This window comes from Mytilus californianus, unplaced genomic scaffold (assembly GCF_021869535.1).
Source record: "Mytilus californianus isolate M0D057914Y unplaced genomic scaffold, xbMytCali1.0.p SCAF_7, whole genome shotgun sequence".
Classification (NCBI taxonomy): Eukaryota; Metazoa; Mollusca; class Bivalvia; order Mytilida; family Mytilidae; genus Mytilus; species Mytilus californianus.
In genome coordinates this window covers 84,659,830-84,678,061 of record NW_026262723.1, presented here as the reverse complement: position 1 = coordinate 84,678,061, position 18,232 = coordinate 84,659,830, and the positions used below count along the sequence as shown (strand labels likewise).

At 30.4% G+C, this 18,232-nt stretch overlaps 2 protein-coding genes across 2 annotated transcripts in view; both read left to right on the top strand.

Annotated features, from left to right (window-relative positions):
• Window positions 1–18,232, top strand: part of LOC127707717 (RNA polymerase I-specific transcription initiation factor RRN3-like) — a 214,645-nt gene that overhangs the window by 126,945 nt on the left and 69,468 nt on the right. The window lies entirely within an intron of this gene.
• On the top strand, window positions 70–17,981 carry LOC127707726 (indoleamine 2,3-dioxygenase 2-like). Its single transcript, XM_052212433.1, has 14 exons — window positions 70–187; window positions 2,976–3,071; window positions 4,438–4,557; window positions 5,785–5,903; window positions 6,576–6,590; window positions 9,316–9,415; window positions 9,990–10,107; window positions 10,419–10,470; window positions 12,298–12,367; window positions 13,286–13,361; window positions 14,781–14,879; window positions 15,162–15,258; window positions 15,539–15,618; window positions 16,566–17,981. Exons 1-14 carry the CDS (start codon window positions 128–130, stop codon window positions 16,631–16,633), a joined length of 1,170 nt encoding a protein of 389 aa, XP_052068393.1. The 5' UTR covers window positions 70–127; the 3' UTR covers window positions 16,634–17,981.

Below are 18,232 nucleotides of genomic sequence, written 5' to 3'. Positions count from 1 at the left end.
TTACGAAATAATATGGGTGTTTTTCTCTCATTTGTTCACAGATTATTTTTTGGCAAAGTGAAAGTGAAAGTAGATTTAGAACAAAGTACTACTACAACTTACAAGGCAAGGTTATTATGAAGATAGCATGAAGTTGGAAGATTTTTATGTTTGTGAAGAATTCGGTTTTATGCTACCTGATCCACTTGTAATTATACCTAAACTGCTACCTAAAGTTATTTTAAAAGCTTAAAATATTAGTTGAGAATCAAATACACACATATATATATATATAGATATAGTTGCCTTTTTTGACAGGTTCAGTATATCTAGAATTTAAGCTTATATAACATGGTTGGGCTTCGATTGAGCTATAAAAAATATTCCCATCCAACATTTTTGAAATGAAATCTTAGTTTCTTTATTCATGCTTGGGACTGCAGTTTATGACTTTGCATGAAAATTATCATCTCCTGAATATGCATGCAGGGCTACCAAGTAGCGTGAGACTCGCGCATTTTCATGCTTATTTGGTGGCATTTTCCTTTGATCTATTGTTTTTTCTCTTTGATCTTTACGATTTTGGCCAAATCTCACGCATTTGCATTATTAAAAGTTGGCAGAACTGTGCATGAAACATTTGCCACTGGATGTTAAGCAATCTACAATAAATCAATCATACAGGCAATCTAGTTGAATATTTCTGTGTATAAACAGAGTCATATATATACTTGAAATTGGAAAGATCATGAAATCACCATAACTATCAAGGTTCCAAATGAGAATCTCGATGATGAATAACTAAAAAATTACATCATGACTCTTGATAATTTAACTTACGAAAATTAAAACAGGATTTTTTTATTTTTATTTGTATAACAATAATTACTATTATATATACACCTTATTGGTGGAGATTATAAAAGACATTTAATCAGTGTACAATATATATACAAGAAAATAAGTAATTAATTAAATTTGAGCTTGGATGCTTAAAAATTTATCAAGAGTTATCAGTGAAAAAACATATTGAGAAATATTTCCTCTATTAAGCATTGTTGAAGTTGCCTATCTATGTAGGGGTGTCATCCGGAATTCCCTAAAAAAAATAAAGCATTCTTTCTCTGAAATCTGGAATTCGAGCGAAAATACCGGCACAATCCCGAAATTAAGAAGGTTCTGGCCACACTTTCAAAAACTTTATATTTATTGAATAAGAAAATCAACTTTTCATTATCTGATAAAACGTTAAAATCCACAATAAAATTTGCAGCTTCATAAAACAATATGCGTCTATGATCTTTGTATAGTGGACATTTTAATAAAACATGCAGTTCTTCTTCAATACTATAATAACAATAAAAACATGTTCTTTCATGTATTTCTTTTCTTTCATATTTGCCTGTTTCTATTCTAAGGGGAGCAACTCCACATATAAATTTTGCAAAAGCACTTCTAAATTTAGGTGGCAATTTACATTTTAAAAGAAAGGTTCAGTACAATAATCATATTTAAATAACTTATATGTTCTTAATTTATTACCTTGAGCATACGGTGTAGATACTCTATTACTCCAATCTATTTTATATTTACCAAACATTATTGTTTCAATTTGTACAATAATACACTTTTTTAATACATTAGTTTCAAAGTTACAATAGTTTTCAAAATTATGAGTTTTAAACATTTCCATAACTCTGTGGTTCCAATTCTTGATTCTACCTCTAGCTTTCTTCGTTGACCATTTGAAAACTTTAAAATTTATTCTATCATGACTCATATTTGTACATCTTGTCCAGTGTCTAAATACACTTGTCCATTATGTTTTACAGATGGTGGTTTCCAACCCATATATCTCCATGTATGGCATCATTTGGGGTATATTTACCGACACCCATAAAAAATCTTATGGCTCTATTTTAGACAGAATTAATACATGAGTAATCACGTGTACCCCAAATATACGACCCGTAATCAATAACTGACCAGACCATAGTGTTGTATAATTTAGAAAAAATATCATGTTGGAAACCACCATATGTTTTACTTTTTACAATCAATAAACCCAATGCTCTACTGGCTGATTTGGCTACTGCCTTAGCCATTAATTGATAGTCTAAAAATTCTGTTAACAATATTCCCAGGTATTGATAATTACTAACACATTCCATTGCATTTCTTCCTGTTGTAAAATTACATTCAGTTCAAGGTACAGATGGATTTATTAATATTGACATTAAGTCCATTAATAAAACACCAATTGTTAAGAATATTTAACATTTTCTGTAAATCTTTAAATTACTCTCCCTTTTGAAATACAAATTTGTTTTGTAACAGTCTTTATTTGATATTTACCGCTAAGTAAGAATTAAAAGTACAGTGCACTTTGAAGCAACTGGATCACCAATTGTATGAAGCAAGCACCAGTGAAATATTATTCATCAATTACCTTTTATGAAAAAATACAAATAAGATTACTAAAAAAAACAGGTTTAAGGGGTCAAGTTCATCAAATTTTATTTTTATGCCAAAAATAAAATCAATTTACATTCATATGTAAAAAAAAATAGTCCTAAAAATGGTGTGCTCTTCAGTTGGGACACTAAAAGAATAAAGTTCAGTTTCAATTTTATTAGCATATATTTATAATTTCTCTCATGGAAATCCATGTATACTATTATTTAAGGTCAATTATAGACAGAGAATGGCTTCATGCTAATTCTTGAAAACAAATGATTAGAAATACTAGTTTGAAGAGCTTTGTGAAATGCAATTAAGCTGTGGCAGAAGAATCAATTTAGAGGAGAATTTATAATGCACACATGAGGAAAATGGCTTCAGTCAAATTCAATGTAAATACAGAAAATGTTAATTCCACAGCTTCAGGTTGCTGTGATCTCTTAACTGCTCTTACATTTGGTTGCACTAAAGATTATACACTTTAAATTTAAATGGTCTATAATAATTTTTTTTCTATCTCCTGCTTGTTCTTTCAGTGTACCTTACCAGACTATTTTGGACAATGGAATTATCTAGCAGAAAATCTGACAAGTTTGATACTACAGAAAAGGATAAGGGAAGAAGTTGACAAGGTGTGGAACTATAAAACAAGTACAATTTACTTTCAATTCATATGCTGCTTACAGTTCCTTGTTCAATTTTCTAACAACATTTTTCTTTGGTTTTAGGTAGATCAGGGGTTTGCACATCACAGGAACTTGTCTCTGTAAAAAATATACCTACTAAGTGCCCTTGCTGTAGATTTTTACTTAAATTTGAAGAAGAAAAACAAATTGTGAGACTTTTCATTTATACAAAAAATAAAAATGATTTTATCTTATAATAAAGTCTTTTTTTCATATCAAATTTTTTCAAAATGTTAAACTTGGTTAAATCAGGGGAGATAACCAAGAAAATTAAGTATGTACAGCAAATTTTCTTATTTTGTTATGTAGCAAGACAATGAGTACACCCTAATATCAACTCTCGTTATTTAATTTAAATAGTAATAATAAACTCGCCTAAGGCTCGTTTATTATTATATTGAAATTAAATAAATCGAGTTGATATAAAGCCATATCCAATTCTCACTCGTTGTGAAACCTATAAATCTCTAACATCAATCAGAGTTGAAGAAAGTTGTAATATCTAGAAACTTTTGGATTATTTGATGGATACTTACCTAATTCAAACCTGAGATAACCAGAAATCTTTTTGTGATGAATTATAGTGAATCAGGATATCCTGAATATTCTTTAATAATTTAGATATTTAGACAAGTTTCCCTTTGTTTATGAATGGTGAACTTCACAACTTCTACTTATATAATGCATACAATTTACAATTGTACTGTTAAAAGATTATTAAAATGATTAACGAATGAAAAACATATGCAATATTCTGTTGAAATGAAGGAGATGTGGTGACTATATAGCAATGAGACAGCAACCTAACACAATTTTAAGAGATCAAGAGGTCAACATCATTTAACATACAATCTTTAACTATAGACAAGATCAAGTCTTGACAAGGTGGGAATAAATTTAACAGACATCACCAACGACCTGCAGTCAGCATTTAATGTCTAAAGCATATAAACTATATATTTCTAAGGGCAACTACTGATAAGGTTCAGCTTTATTGTTCTGATGTAAAAAAATGTCCGTTAATTTGTCCATTGGATTCAATAGTATTGTAATATTTGGGGAAAAAATTCAATCATAAAAACATTTTTTAAAATTAAGATACATGTACTATCAAATCTTCATTTTCGTCTTATGAAAATTTTTGCGGAAAAATTGCTTTTTTCTGTTTTTTGAAATTTTGTTATGGGATTTGCATAAGGGCAGTCTATTAGCAATCTAGTTATACTCATATCTTGTTTTTTGTTGCAAAAGGGCCTGTTTCCCCAACAAATATTTTCAAAAGTTATCAAATCTACTCTTTTCTTTGTTTTAGATGCCAGTTTTGGATCACAATAAGTTGAAAGGCTACAGACAGTTAAGATTGGCACACCTTCAGTTATCTATGATATCATCAGGATATATATGGCAGGATGGAGACAAAGGCGTTCCTAAGGTTTGTATGATGTCATCAGGTTATATAAGACAAGTATATATATGGTTCTGTGTATAGTTCAACAGACATTACTAAAAAAACTCAATGGTCTAGAACTTCCTACTCACATGCACATCTGCATATTAGTATCTAGCAATGCAGTTAGTTTCATGATAAACCATATAGGAGGAGTTGCAATGACAAGGACGTTTCTGCCAAATTTTCGAAGTTCAAAGGAACATCACTAAAAACAAAGCCAATGGACCAGAAAATTCTTCCCACATGCATTTCTACATATTAAGATCTAACAATGTACAAAAGTTTTACGTAGATGCGATAAACCATGTAGGAGGAGTTGTGAGAGCAAGGTTGGTTCTGAAAAGGGTGAAATTTCCAAAGTGAAAGGGTATGATTCTGGATAAACTAAACAGAATAAAAGTTTCGTTTTTTTGGTAATGCATATCAAATTCTTTTATTCTACAGAGTTTGAAGTGAATCTAACAAAGTATAAGGAGTTGGTCTGGACAGACGAATAGGCTGAATCCTATATACCCTCTTACACTTTGTTTCCTGGTGTATAATTTGTGTTTTGCATGTACACATGTAGAGATGTTGAAGTCTTTCTTCAAATTCTATCACTTATTGCCCAACATATAGTTCTTTATGATCTTAACAACTTCAAACAGTCAGTTACAGTGCCTCATGAAAGCCTTTATAGGAAAAGAAATGAAAATTATCGATGAAATGGGGATTATATTTCCCCACAAGGGTTTCTGTAGAGTACAATGGTCTGGTACAACATTGAGGTTACTGGTACTATTAAATGTTATAGTCGAGTGACTAAGAGTAAGTTTTACCTTTAAAGATCCATTTCACAGAAAGTATGATAATGTATGCAAATCAAAATAATCTTCTTGTCTAGCACAAAGTTGGTCAACATTTTTCTATTAAAATAAAAGTAAGGAGATGTGGTATGATAGCCAATAAGACATCTATCCACCAGAGTTGTTTTTTAAAATTTGGTTATTTTTCACATAGAGGTGCTATATCTAGTTTGATTAGATAATCTTGAAAACGTCCAACATTCTAGTTTTAAATATATATCTCTTAGGGAAATAAACTACTAGTATTACAAATACAAAGAGAATAGTGAAATATAATTGATACCATCATCCTTTTAGTAAAAAAATATTTATCTTGTGAACTGAATTTTAAATTTTCATCAGAAAATATGATAACCTTTTCCAGGTATTACCAGAATGTCTTGCAGTGCCATGGTATAAAGTATCAGAGAAGATTGGTATCAAACCTGTTGTTTGTCATCCAGATATTGTACTGTGTAACTGGACACTTTTAGATCCACAGAGGTATGTAACATTAGCTGGTTGTTAATACGCCATGTCATTTAAAAATAAAAAAATAAGAAGATGTAGTATCTGATTTAGGAACTGGTAACTGATTTTCTGCACAAATAAAAAAATAAAAAGATGTAGTAACTGATTTAGGAATTGGAAACCGATTTTTTGCACAAATTCAATTTATTTTAGTAACTTGGGACTTGATTTGTTTTTACCATGATGACCTCCAAATCTATAGGGATCTTTTTCTCATTATAATATGTGATCATATATCCATGTAAAGTTGCAACATTGATATAAAGTATTTGAGTTAGCATGCTGAAATGAAAAATGACTGAGGGATTGCTGATGGGATAAAAAACTATATTAGCTGAGCTACTTGGTAATGTAACACAGAATTATACTTTTTAATATATATCCTAATATACAAATTTTGAATCATTTATTTTCCTCAAAACCAACAACATAGGAAAAATATATGAATACTAGATAAATATTATAAATTATTACATTATAATGAATCATAAATATACCTATACATTTAATGCTTTTAAATTCTCTCAAAATATAATATGTATTTATAAATATAAACTTTTTCTGAATTTAACAGATTGAAAGAAATCATCATGCCTTAAATTTAGAGGAAATCAAACAAATAAGAGTTTTTATTTTTATTTTCAGACCACGGACATTAGAGTAAGTAAAAAATATAGTAAGTATGACACAACACCATGTTTGATGATATATGTATACATCTTTGTCACTGTCCAACTTCAGGCTTTTGCACTGATATTATGTTGATGTATGAGGATACGTTTGCATGATTTTTGTACCTCTAAAGTAAAGGGTAAACATCACAAACCCTTGATCCAGATATATATGCAAGTTTGTTTATTATATATTACTTTTCATAATCTTGAAAGACTATAATGATGCTTTGTATGATTAGGTTAGATCATAATTTCAATTCACATACTTTGTAATGGGTCCAAATTCACAAGTAATTTTCAGTGTATAACTTTGAACCCTGACTCTGTTGGATTGTAATAATACTTGTTCTTAAAGTCCAGAATTAAGGTCAAGATAACAAATGTTGTCCATATACAAAACTTATGTCAATTACTAATGTTGTTTCTTACACGTATAACTTTTTAATCCATTGATCATTTAATCATTGCTTCAGTTTAATGCATTCATAACATTTTCTAGATGCATGGGTATTTAGGACTTGAAATTTTTTTTGGGGAATATACACTTATCTATTGTTGAAGTCTGTATGTTGTTCTCCACATATCTGTTGGGTCTTGTCTTGCTGGGTTGCTGTCTCATTGAGATGAACCTTGCATCTTTTTTTTATTCAAAGGGTTTTATTTGGTTAAATTTGCAAACAGTGGTAAAAGTGAACTTGAGTAAGCACATACTTAATTACTTTTTTGTCACTGAAATTTTTTTTTTGAAAACCCAAAAAGTGTGCAATAACAAAGGGAAAACTTATAAAACTGCATTAAAACCCTCAGACTTTCATTCTTAATGATTTGTAGAGAATTTTTTTTTTGACCCTGAACTCTGTGAAACCCTATAAATAAAAAAAAAGATACCAGGTACATGCCAATGAAGCAGCAATTGGTGGTTTGAGAGTCTCTGAAAATAATCATTTTTTCAAAATTTGGCTGAATCATTTTTAATGACTGCTTTATCATGCACAAATGTTGATGCTGTTTATGTTAGATTTTGATAAAGTTGAGGATTATGTTTCCCAGTGTTAATATAAATTGCTCAAAGTTTGACAGCTGTATTTGTACATGAATGCAGTAGGAATTCTGTAAGAATTTTGCAACCCCACCTTCGTTCTATTTTAGTAATAGACTACTTTCATATAACCGAATTTTGACTCTGGAGTATTTAATTTTTCAACAGGTTACCTACTCTTTGCTTACAATTGGTGCAATTTAGGGATAAAACTAACTATTTTCCAATTATTTTGTCATGTAAAGAAAACATAAAACAATAATTTTTTTCTCCAAATTGCACCGATTATAAGATTAATTCTACTTCTTTTAGTTGCTCTTACTAGACAGAGTACCAGTTTGTTCTACTACAGAATAGGTAACCTGTTGAAAATTATATACTCTGGATTTATAAAGCCGGTACATGTAATATGAAAATCTATTGTGGTATGATTTGATAATTTTAACTTACTTTAACCCAAACAGTTGTGTTGTGAGATTCTAAGAAAAAAAAAAGAAAAATTTTGCATATATGTGAGGTATTTATTTATTCAGACTCTCTTAAGCCATTTTTATGCCCCCGCCGTTGCGGAAGGGGCATTAAGTTTTACCCTTGTCTGTCTGTACGTCCATCCGTCCGTACGTATGTCCATACATCCGTACGTCCCAAAATTGGTTTCCGTTCTCTAACTTTAGTTTGCCTCAACCAAATTTAATGAAACTTATACACAATGCTTATTACCACAAAACACAGATCAAGTTTGAAATTTGGTAGCGTCATTTTTACCATTCTAGAGTTATGTCCCTTTACAAATGGAAAAATTGCTAAATTTTTCGTTTCCATTCTCTAACTTTTGTTTGCCGCAACCAAATGTTATGAAACTTATACACAATGCTTACTACCACAAAACACAGATCAATCTTGAATTTTGGTGGCGTCACTTTTACTGTTCTAGATTTATGTCCCTTCAAAATGGAAAAATTGCTGAATTTTTCATTTCCGTTCTCTTACTTTAGTTTGCCTCAACCAAATGTTTTGAAACTTATGCACAATGCTTATTACCACAAAACACAGATCAAATTTGAAATTTGGTGGCGTCCCTTTTACCGTTCTAGAGTTAAGCCCCTTTACAAATGGAAAAATTGCTGAATTTTTCGTTTCCGTTCTCTTACTTTAGTTTGCCTCAACCAAATGTTATGAAACTTATACACAATGCTTATTACTACAAAACTCAGATCAGGTACAAATTTGGGGTAACGTCGCTTTTACCGTTCTTGAGTTATGTCCCTTTATAATGTTTTATGCAAGTGGGGGCATCATCTGTGTCCCATAGACACATTCCCCATTTATTTATGGTAATTTGGTGTTGCTGAACATAAATAGTTGTCAAGGTTATATATTTAATTCTTAACTTAGGCACTATCAACTAGGAATGATGTACACAATTTGATTTTCTTTATAACTTCAGGTTGGTTCATGAATCCCAATGGAAAATCCATCTGTATGACTGTAATCAAGTCTAACTGTAAAACATTCAAAGGGCACTTTTTTCTCAAACAGAACATCTAAGATCTTTGATGTCTTTTATTGCTGTGATTAAGTTGTTTTGTATATCAAATTTTACTTACCACTCTTGTTGCAATTATTGTCTGGTTTATATTTCCAGACTTATTTTATTTTATTTTATAAATAGAAACCTGCGATGTTTATATGCTTTTCCTGGAGGAATGGATACTAATTGGTTTTGCATGGTAACAGCTCGTATGGAATTTGATTTTGCACCTGCTACAAAGGTGATCTTTTTCTGTGCTCAATGACAAGACCTCAAAATGAGGCTATTTTGGCAGTTTATGCGGGTTTGCACTAGATTCAAAAAGTTTGAAGCGTTAATACAAATATGAAAGGCTAAATTCATAACTATGAATACAGATATCCGTCAGACTAATGTCTTACAGATGTTGTTTGGTATATTTATAATACTTTTTTGATTTTCTAATTTAAGGGCCTTATCATACCTTCTCCTTTGACCTGAATATGTAAATGTCTGCATAATCACAAGAAGTAATTACCTCTGATCAAAATTTAAGCTTCTTTGATATGATTAAGATGTATGTTGAAAGTATGTGTAAATAAAAGAAGATGTAGTGTATATGTCAATAAAGCAGCAAGCCAACAATATAAATAACCAAAAGACATCTAGAGGGCAACATACAAATATCAACAATCATTTAACTTGGAGTAAGAATATTTTGCATGAAATATTCAGTCAATTTTACTTCATATTTTTTGTTTATTTATTTTTCCACTCTGCCTGCTAATAAATAAAGATTTAACATATGATGATTCATTTGTTTTTTTATTTTTCAGTATATAATTGATGCTATTCAAGCTGCAGATACAGAAGATACAGAAACATTAATTCAAAATTTGATATCAATCCAACAAGTAATTTTACAGATGAAAGAAACTCTCAAGAACATGCATGGTATGAATTTTTTTTCACCAAAATAAATTCGCTAAGAACTTTATATGGTCTACATATACAAGTGAAAAAATCCTTGAATTGAATATTTACAAAAAAAGAATATCAAGAAATATGAAACATTACATCTTTTACATCTATACTATGAAAAATTGTAAAATAAAGGTTAACCTTATCATCAAATTCAATAAATTAGAATAAAGCAAATATTTTAATCTACCGGTATTCAAAGAAGACTTTAGAAATGTGATAGTATTTTTCACCTTACTAATGAAATAATTTTATATTTAAATATAGTTATTTTATTGATCCAGAATTGGTGTCTGCAGAAATTTTCTATGACACACTACGTCCTTTTCTTTCTGGGTAAGTCTAGTTTAATATTTGTATCTATTTACTGTGTGTATATAAGCATATAATATGGTTTTGATAAAAATTCAACATAAAGTACTCAACTGCATTAAAATTTTGAAATTTTGTGAAAAATCATTTGATGCACAAAGTTTTTGAAACAGTTTCAATTTGTGAAGGGTCATTTTTTTCCCTTTAATAATTTTCTTTATAAATAACAATATTGTTGAGGAAAAAACAATGTTTGAAAATGATTTCAGAGATTAACTGTTGAAAACTATTTATGTTTTGATGAAATTTAAAGTGCAGTACAATTTTTTGCTCCGTTTATGTAAGTAAATTTTACAAAAAGGGCACTTTCTAGAGATTTTGTTCCCCAAATTTAAATATCTAACAACTTTCTCCAAATTCCATTATTCAGCAGATTAAGGTCACCATGACCTACATTTAATGCTTCATTCACTTATGTCCACTTTCTATAAACTTAACATGACTATGATTACTGTGTAGAGGCAAAAAAGGTATTGAAAGAAATATATCAATCAGACAAGTAATTTTACAGATGAAAGAAACACTGATGAACATGCATGGTATAAATATTTTTACAGAAATATATTCACTTAGGACTTTTAAAGGTTGAGATCTGTAAATAAATATGTAAATAACTATGTTTTATTTGAGGATGCTGTTTTTTGGTGTTTATTAACATTACTTTTTATACATTGTACAATTTTCTAGTTTTATGGATAGAAGAAACTTGTGTGTTAATTTAAACTAATACTTTTGGGGAGTAAGGTAACTTGGAAGCTCTATTGAAAGCTGTTATTAAGTATAGTTGCCATTACAATACTTGATCTGAACAAGACTTTAACCATATCATATGACAACCAGCTCACACAACTACTATCAAAACAATATTTTACATGCAAACTGATGCATTTACTTATAACCCATTGTTGCTGCTAACATAGATATGGAGATTTTTGTCTCGCCTGTGACGAAAGTCGCAGAAACCAGACATAGGGATTGCTTTTCCGGTGACAACAATGATGACACTGTTGGCTTCAATAATTGTTAAGTTTTCTGCTCAAGTTAGTTTGATAGATCATTGATATTTAATATAAAGTTGCACTACTATCAGAACATATCAATTTGACATTATTTTGAGGCCCTGCCCCCTAGGTAATGGTCCAGCCACTTTCAATATATAAGCAATTTTTAAGATAAGTTTTCTGCTTAAGTCAGTTTAATAGGAACTACTTATAATAGATCAATGATATTTTGTATAAAGTTACATTACTATCAGTAAATATCAGTTTGACGACTATTTTGAGGCCCTGCCCCCTAATACATGGTCCGGTGACTTTGAATTAATTATCAATTTTCAATGTTAAGTTTTCTGCTTAAAGTCAGTTTAATAGGAACTACTTGTGATAGATCAATGATATTTTGTATAAAGTAGCATTACTGTCAGTACATATCAGTTTGTCAACTATGTTGAGGCCCTGCCCCCTAGAACATGGTCCAGTGACTTTGAATTAATTAGCAATTTTCAATGTAAGTTTTCTGCTTAAGTTAGATAGATAGGAACTACTTACAATAGACAACAATATTTTCTTTAAAGTTACATTACTGTCTGTACATCTCAGTTTATCAACCATTTCGAGGCCCTGCCCACTAGATCATGGTCCAGCGACTTTGAATTAAGAAGCAATGTTGCTTTCCATCAGATTGTCTTTTTCTGAATTTTTGCCAACAGCCGAGAAATATCTCTTTGTTAACAGTTCATTAATTTAAAAATTAGCCAAGTTAATGGTTAGAGTTCTTTCCATCTATTTATAGGTGGGGAGGAGAAGGATCACCATATCCTGAAGGCTTGATTTATGAAGGTATATCTGAAGAACCTATTCAGGTAATTAGGTTTCTATTTGTTATTTCTGCATTGAGTAAATTATTTTGGTTAGTAATTGTTTAATATGATATTAACAGTTAGAGGTGGGTCACATAATTCATTCAGTAACTTTGAGGATTATGGGTTTGTGAAATTGACGTTTATGCTTGTGTTTTGAATGTATTCCATGGGACAGATTTAGTTGTTCTGTGGTTTGTCAACCTTGTATTGTGAACTGGTTTCTTAACTTTGATGAACAATTACAACTTCTAAAATATATATTATTAAGTAAATTTATTATGTCAGCAGATTTTATTCGATGCTTGACCAGTTGTGTATATTTTTAATGAATGATTTATGCTGTTAACATGTTCTCAGGTCAAGGGCTGTTATTGATCAGTGATTGTCACTTTGCATTTTATGCACCTGAATTCAAATGTGTAGAATTTCTTGTATGTGAAATGTTCTAGTATATTTCTTCATCCCAGTATTATGTATATTATTTAAAAAATAAGAACTGAATAAAATCTTGTCTCGTTTTCACTAGTGAATCCCGAAATGGACAGAATGCTGGAAAAGATTCACTGATACAATATTAAATTTAGTTGTTGCATAAATAGGGTATACTGTTATCATATAAATCCATGTGAAATAATTGTCTTGCTGTGTTTTCATTTAAGATTTTGTGCTATGGTATGACCAAAGGGGTATGACTGTTATTATATAAATCCATGTGAAATAATTATCTTGCTGGGTTTTCATTTAAGATTTTGTGCTATGGTATGACCAAAGGGGGATGTGGGGTATACATCAATGACATAGCAAAACAAATACATAAAAAATCAAAGACAATTAGAGAGACATTTGAGTCAATATTTGTCAAATTTATGTAGAATGCTTCATTTAAAATATGTTAGAAAATCAGTATATATGTTACAGATGTCTGGGGGTAGTGCAGCACAGAGTTCAACATTACAGTGCTTAGATGCAGCATTTGGTGTACAGCATGAAACAAGTAAGAAATGTGACATCTGTTTTGGTTTTTTTTATGTAAAATTCACCAATAGTGGATTTAGCAGGGTTAATACATGTATGTGATGTTTACCAAATACCATCTCACAACTCATCAAAAGTTGATTAAAAAACAAGCATTCTGTGAGTATTGCCTGGCAATACATAGTCCCCTACCGGTTAAAAATTCATTGTACTGGAACAAAATGCTAACTTGATCTATAACTTGTCATGGTGTAAACCAAGTCAATATCTTCAAGCATGGGGGAAAAAAATGTGGAAAATTGATTATTTGAGTGAATTTTCTAAGTCCAAGGACCATAACTCTGCACAAAATCATTAGACCAAAACAAAATTCGAACTTGATCTGTAACTTGTCATGATAAAACTAAATGACTATCATAAAATCAATATCTTCAAGCATGACAAAAAAAAGTGTGGAAAAATGATTAATTGAGTGAATTTTCTAAGTTCAAGGACAATAACTCTGCACAAAATCATCAGACCGGAACAAATTTCAAACTTGATCTGTAACTTGTCATGATAAAACAATACACCAAATATCAAATCAATATCTTCAAGCACGAAGAAAAAAAGTGTGGAAAACTGATTTGACAGACAGACAGACAGACAGACATAATGATAAAAAGATAAGGTGTATAAATTTATGACACAAATGGAATTGCGGGTTTGATTCCTAGCAAGATCAAACAAAAGACTTCAAAATAGATATTTGCTGCTTCCCAAACACCCAACATTTAGGAGTAAGAGTAAATACTGACTGGCTTGGAGTCTGAATAATGTGTCCTTGTTGAGTGACATGTCTTCCTGTGGACCTTGTGAGTTAGCACATAAGATTCAGCTCAGAGGGAAGGTATAGTATAGACGTATTTACACTTGTATGCAAATTTGTCCACCATTACGTAAAATCACACAGGTTCCCGTAAACTTTGACATCATAATTCAAAACATTTGACGTCACAATCAAAAAGTGATTGTTGCCTGACGTCAAAAGGTGATTCGGAGTAGATCTAAGGTCATTCGGAGGCAAAATATAGCTAAATACCAAAAGTGTAAATACGTTTATAAGCAGGGTATAATCATATCTTTTTTTACACGTTTTCTCCCTTGGATATTTATGTGATATTTGCCATTGTGCAAGTATCCATCCATCATAATGTGGAAGTAAGATAATGATTTCCTAAATACAGAAAATCATTTTTTATCTGACTGGAACAGACTTACAAAGAACTTAGAGTGAACATTTTGGATTTTTATTTGGAAGGTGGTAGGTAGGTGCTTCACTTGCCAGACACTCAGTATACAGACAATTTTATCAGGAAAATGTTAATGTCTCTGACTTATCTATAATGAAATTAAATCAGTTGTTTGTCAACATTTTCAATAATTTTCTTTATTAAAGGTATACAGAAATTTCTTTTAAAGATGAGGGACCACATGCCAAATGCTCACAAAAAGTTTATAGAAACCATATCTGAAAAATCTAATATTAGAACTTACGGTATGTGTTTACTTTTTATATATATTCTTAATCTTTAAAAAAATCATTGCACAAGAATCCATTAATCATTCACACTATAGATACAAGATAAAAGAATTTTAAGTTTGTAGGCATGTGTTATTAAATGAAGGCAATGAAATATTTAAAGAAGTTAATATAAATGTAATGAGTGAATCTGTTTGAGTCGTTTTTTTAGCATTATCTCGTAAAAAATAAATGCAAAATATTACTTTACAAAAATGTCAAAACAAAAAACAAAGGAAAAGTTGTCTTCATTTTCAGTTTTGAAATCAGATGACGAAAGCCTCAAACAGTGTTTCAATCAAGTTCTGGAGGCAATGATTGATTTCAGAAGCTATCATTTGCAAGTAGTGACAAAGTATGTAGTTCTTTCCTTAAGCTATTGTTGCTATGTTATGCACTTTAAATTAGCTTTAATAAATGTATTACTATCTTATCTGCAAAATTAAGAGATAAAGAAGGAAGGCAACTGGTGCATGTAGAAAGGTGGTGACGACAAATTTTAAAAGTCAAATAAAAACCTTAGATACTGAAATTCTTCATTACTGTTGTTTGATGACTAATTTTACATTTTTCACCCCCCCCCCCCCCCCCCCCCCCCAAAAAAAAAAATGCTATACTACTGTTGCATCTTTCAGGTATGTTGTTATAATGTCTAACAGACAGACCAGGAACCAGGAATTTGAGTCTTTATCTAAAAAGGGAACAGGTGGTACCAGTAAGTATTACATATGGTTATTTTTGTAGCTCAACTTAAAGCTGATAAAAATTTGCTTCGGATGAATTCTTTTGAGTACAGTTGTTCATGAAGATTTATTTGGCATCCGTTAAAAAATTAAAATCTGAAACTGGCAACAAGAGTATTCAATAAATATGCGATCTTACAACCTTTGTATTCATTTCGTAGTACAAAGGACAATGTACGAAAAGAAAATTTAATGTAAATGTCAATGAGACAGCTACCCAACAACATGAATAATCTTCACAAGAAAATCTCCTTAGTCAACAAAAATAAATGAAGATACGACCCAATATTATCATGGTCTTCAGACAGACAGATACACATTGCTGGTGGATTTGTGTGTGTGTGTGCGTGTTTTAAACTGTTGTGAATACTGAACTCTTTTATTGTATAGGAAATCAGAATAATACCTGTTCATTTGGGTATTTAAATTTTTGCAAAGTGAATTGTCCCATTGAATAAATACAATAGCTATTGTTCTCTGTGGAGGAAATTCAATGGGAACTTTATATCTTTTCATCTTGAAAAACCAATCATTCATTGATTAATTTGGCTGTGAGAAAAAAACTACTAGTGATGAAAATGTATATACCATTAAAAAGCTTCTGTCCAGATTTCATAAAATTTCATGAAGGTTTGACAAAGTTATAGATGTCTAAAAAAAATCCAAGGTTGTATTTTTGTCGAGCCTGCAACATGTTATGTTGCAAAAGCTAGACATAGAAAATCCTTCATTCTGTTGACAGCTGAGTCATATGCAGCATCATCATTTAGGTTCAGTCTGTGGTTAAGTTTTTTTTTAAATTATCCTTCATACAGTTTTATTTTGGATGACAGTCATCTTTTTATACATATAATCCTGGTGTTTGATATCTGTGATTTCTGATAGACAATCATCTATATTCTAATGATATATTTTTCAGGTTTACTTCCATTCTTAAAAAGCATAAGACAGTCAACGACAGAAAAGCTAGTTGGACAAGGGAATTGAAATGTAACAATTATGCTCTAGAATGTTTCAGTGACACATTGTATAACAATTCTCAGAGAATTATCTTGACCGAGGACAAATGTTAAAAACATTCAAAATTTGATTCAATAGAATATTATCAGTATTTTATGAATGATTAAAGGGACCTAACCTGAGATTAATTTAATTATTAAATTTAAACAATCAAACCTGCTATAAAGATCACCTCTCTTAAGCAAAAACCTGTCTTGTCAGGCTCTTTTTATCCTGCTGTAGTATTGCATATGCATTTTGAACCTCATTTAAAATGTCACATGTCTTCTAAGGCCAGTATTCTCTGGTCTTGAGGGCGACTCTTATGTATAGGTTTGACTGTAGTACATGTTTTTGTTAGAGGCATTAGTTTTAACTATTTCTTTTAATATGATCATTTAATGTTTTCCTTTCTTTTGAAATTTAATTTTAAATGTAAAAGAATGAACAGGTTGTATTAATTAACACACTTTTACATTGTTTGATATAGAATACAAAAGATAAAAGATGCATGCTTTTGTTAACCTTGGTAGGCAACTAAAATTAAGAAATTTCCCCTAAAAACCAAGTTAAAGTACCTTGTACATATATTTATAGGGAACATAATAAACTTTTATTGAAATTCCTAGAAGAATTCTACAAAGATTGATTGTTATCCTAATGTCATGGGCAAATTTTTTCATGTATATTCACAAGAACTAATTAACACATCCAATAAATATCTTTACTGAAGTGTGTAACCCAGGATGAAGGGCATGCATTTTGTATGTCATTGGAAAATATGGGTATTTTAATAGGAGTAACAGGTTAGGTCACCTAAAGACCTGTCAAAGTTGTTGCAAGGGTTATTTTAACATGCAAAGAGTGTGGCACTCTTCCCTTCACAGGGCATCATACTTAATATCCCTATTCCTATGTGGCTGTTTTTTTTATACATCCCAATCAATATCTATCAAAAATGGCTGTCCGATGTAAGAGCAATTTTGGTCTAATTTATACATACTGCACAGCCAAAACAGACACCATATTTTAGAGAGTTACACTTCTGAATATGAAAAGTCCTTAAATGACTATTATCAAAAAAAAGTTATTTAATCATCCCCAAATAGTCTTTTTTCTAGAAGGATCTGCAAGCAATCTTTTTAGAATGTTTTATTTTGATATGCACATGATATTTTTGTATATTTTTACTAATGATACATTGAACTTTATGATTGTTTATTAATAAGTAATATCTGTTTTTGTCTGTATTGTATATGAGGGCCTCAGGGACGATCATTTGTTTTAACCATGTTTTAAATACCCTCTTGAAATAAAGAATATATAATTATCATTATTATTGATGTTATTTTTTCATTGATCTGACCTTGACCTCATTTGCATGTTTCATTGGTTAAAGATAAGTTTTCATAATTATATCTGCTTCTCAGATATTATACAGATATTATAAGCAGTATAGGTCAATTATATTTGGTGTATGAAATGATTGTATGGTGTACATGTCTTACTGTCAAGATTTATTTGACCTTTATCTTGTTTTTATAGTTCATTGGTTAAAGAAAGGTTTGTGTGCTTACAATGATTATG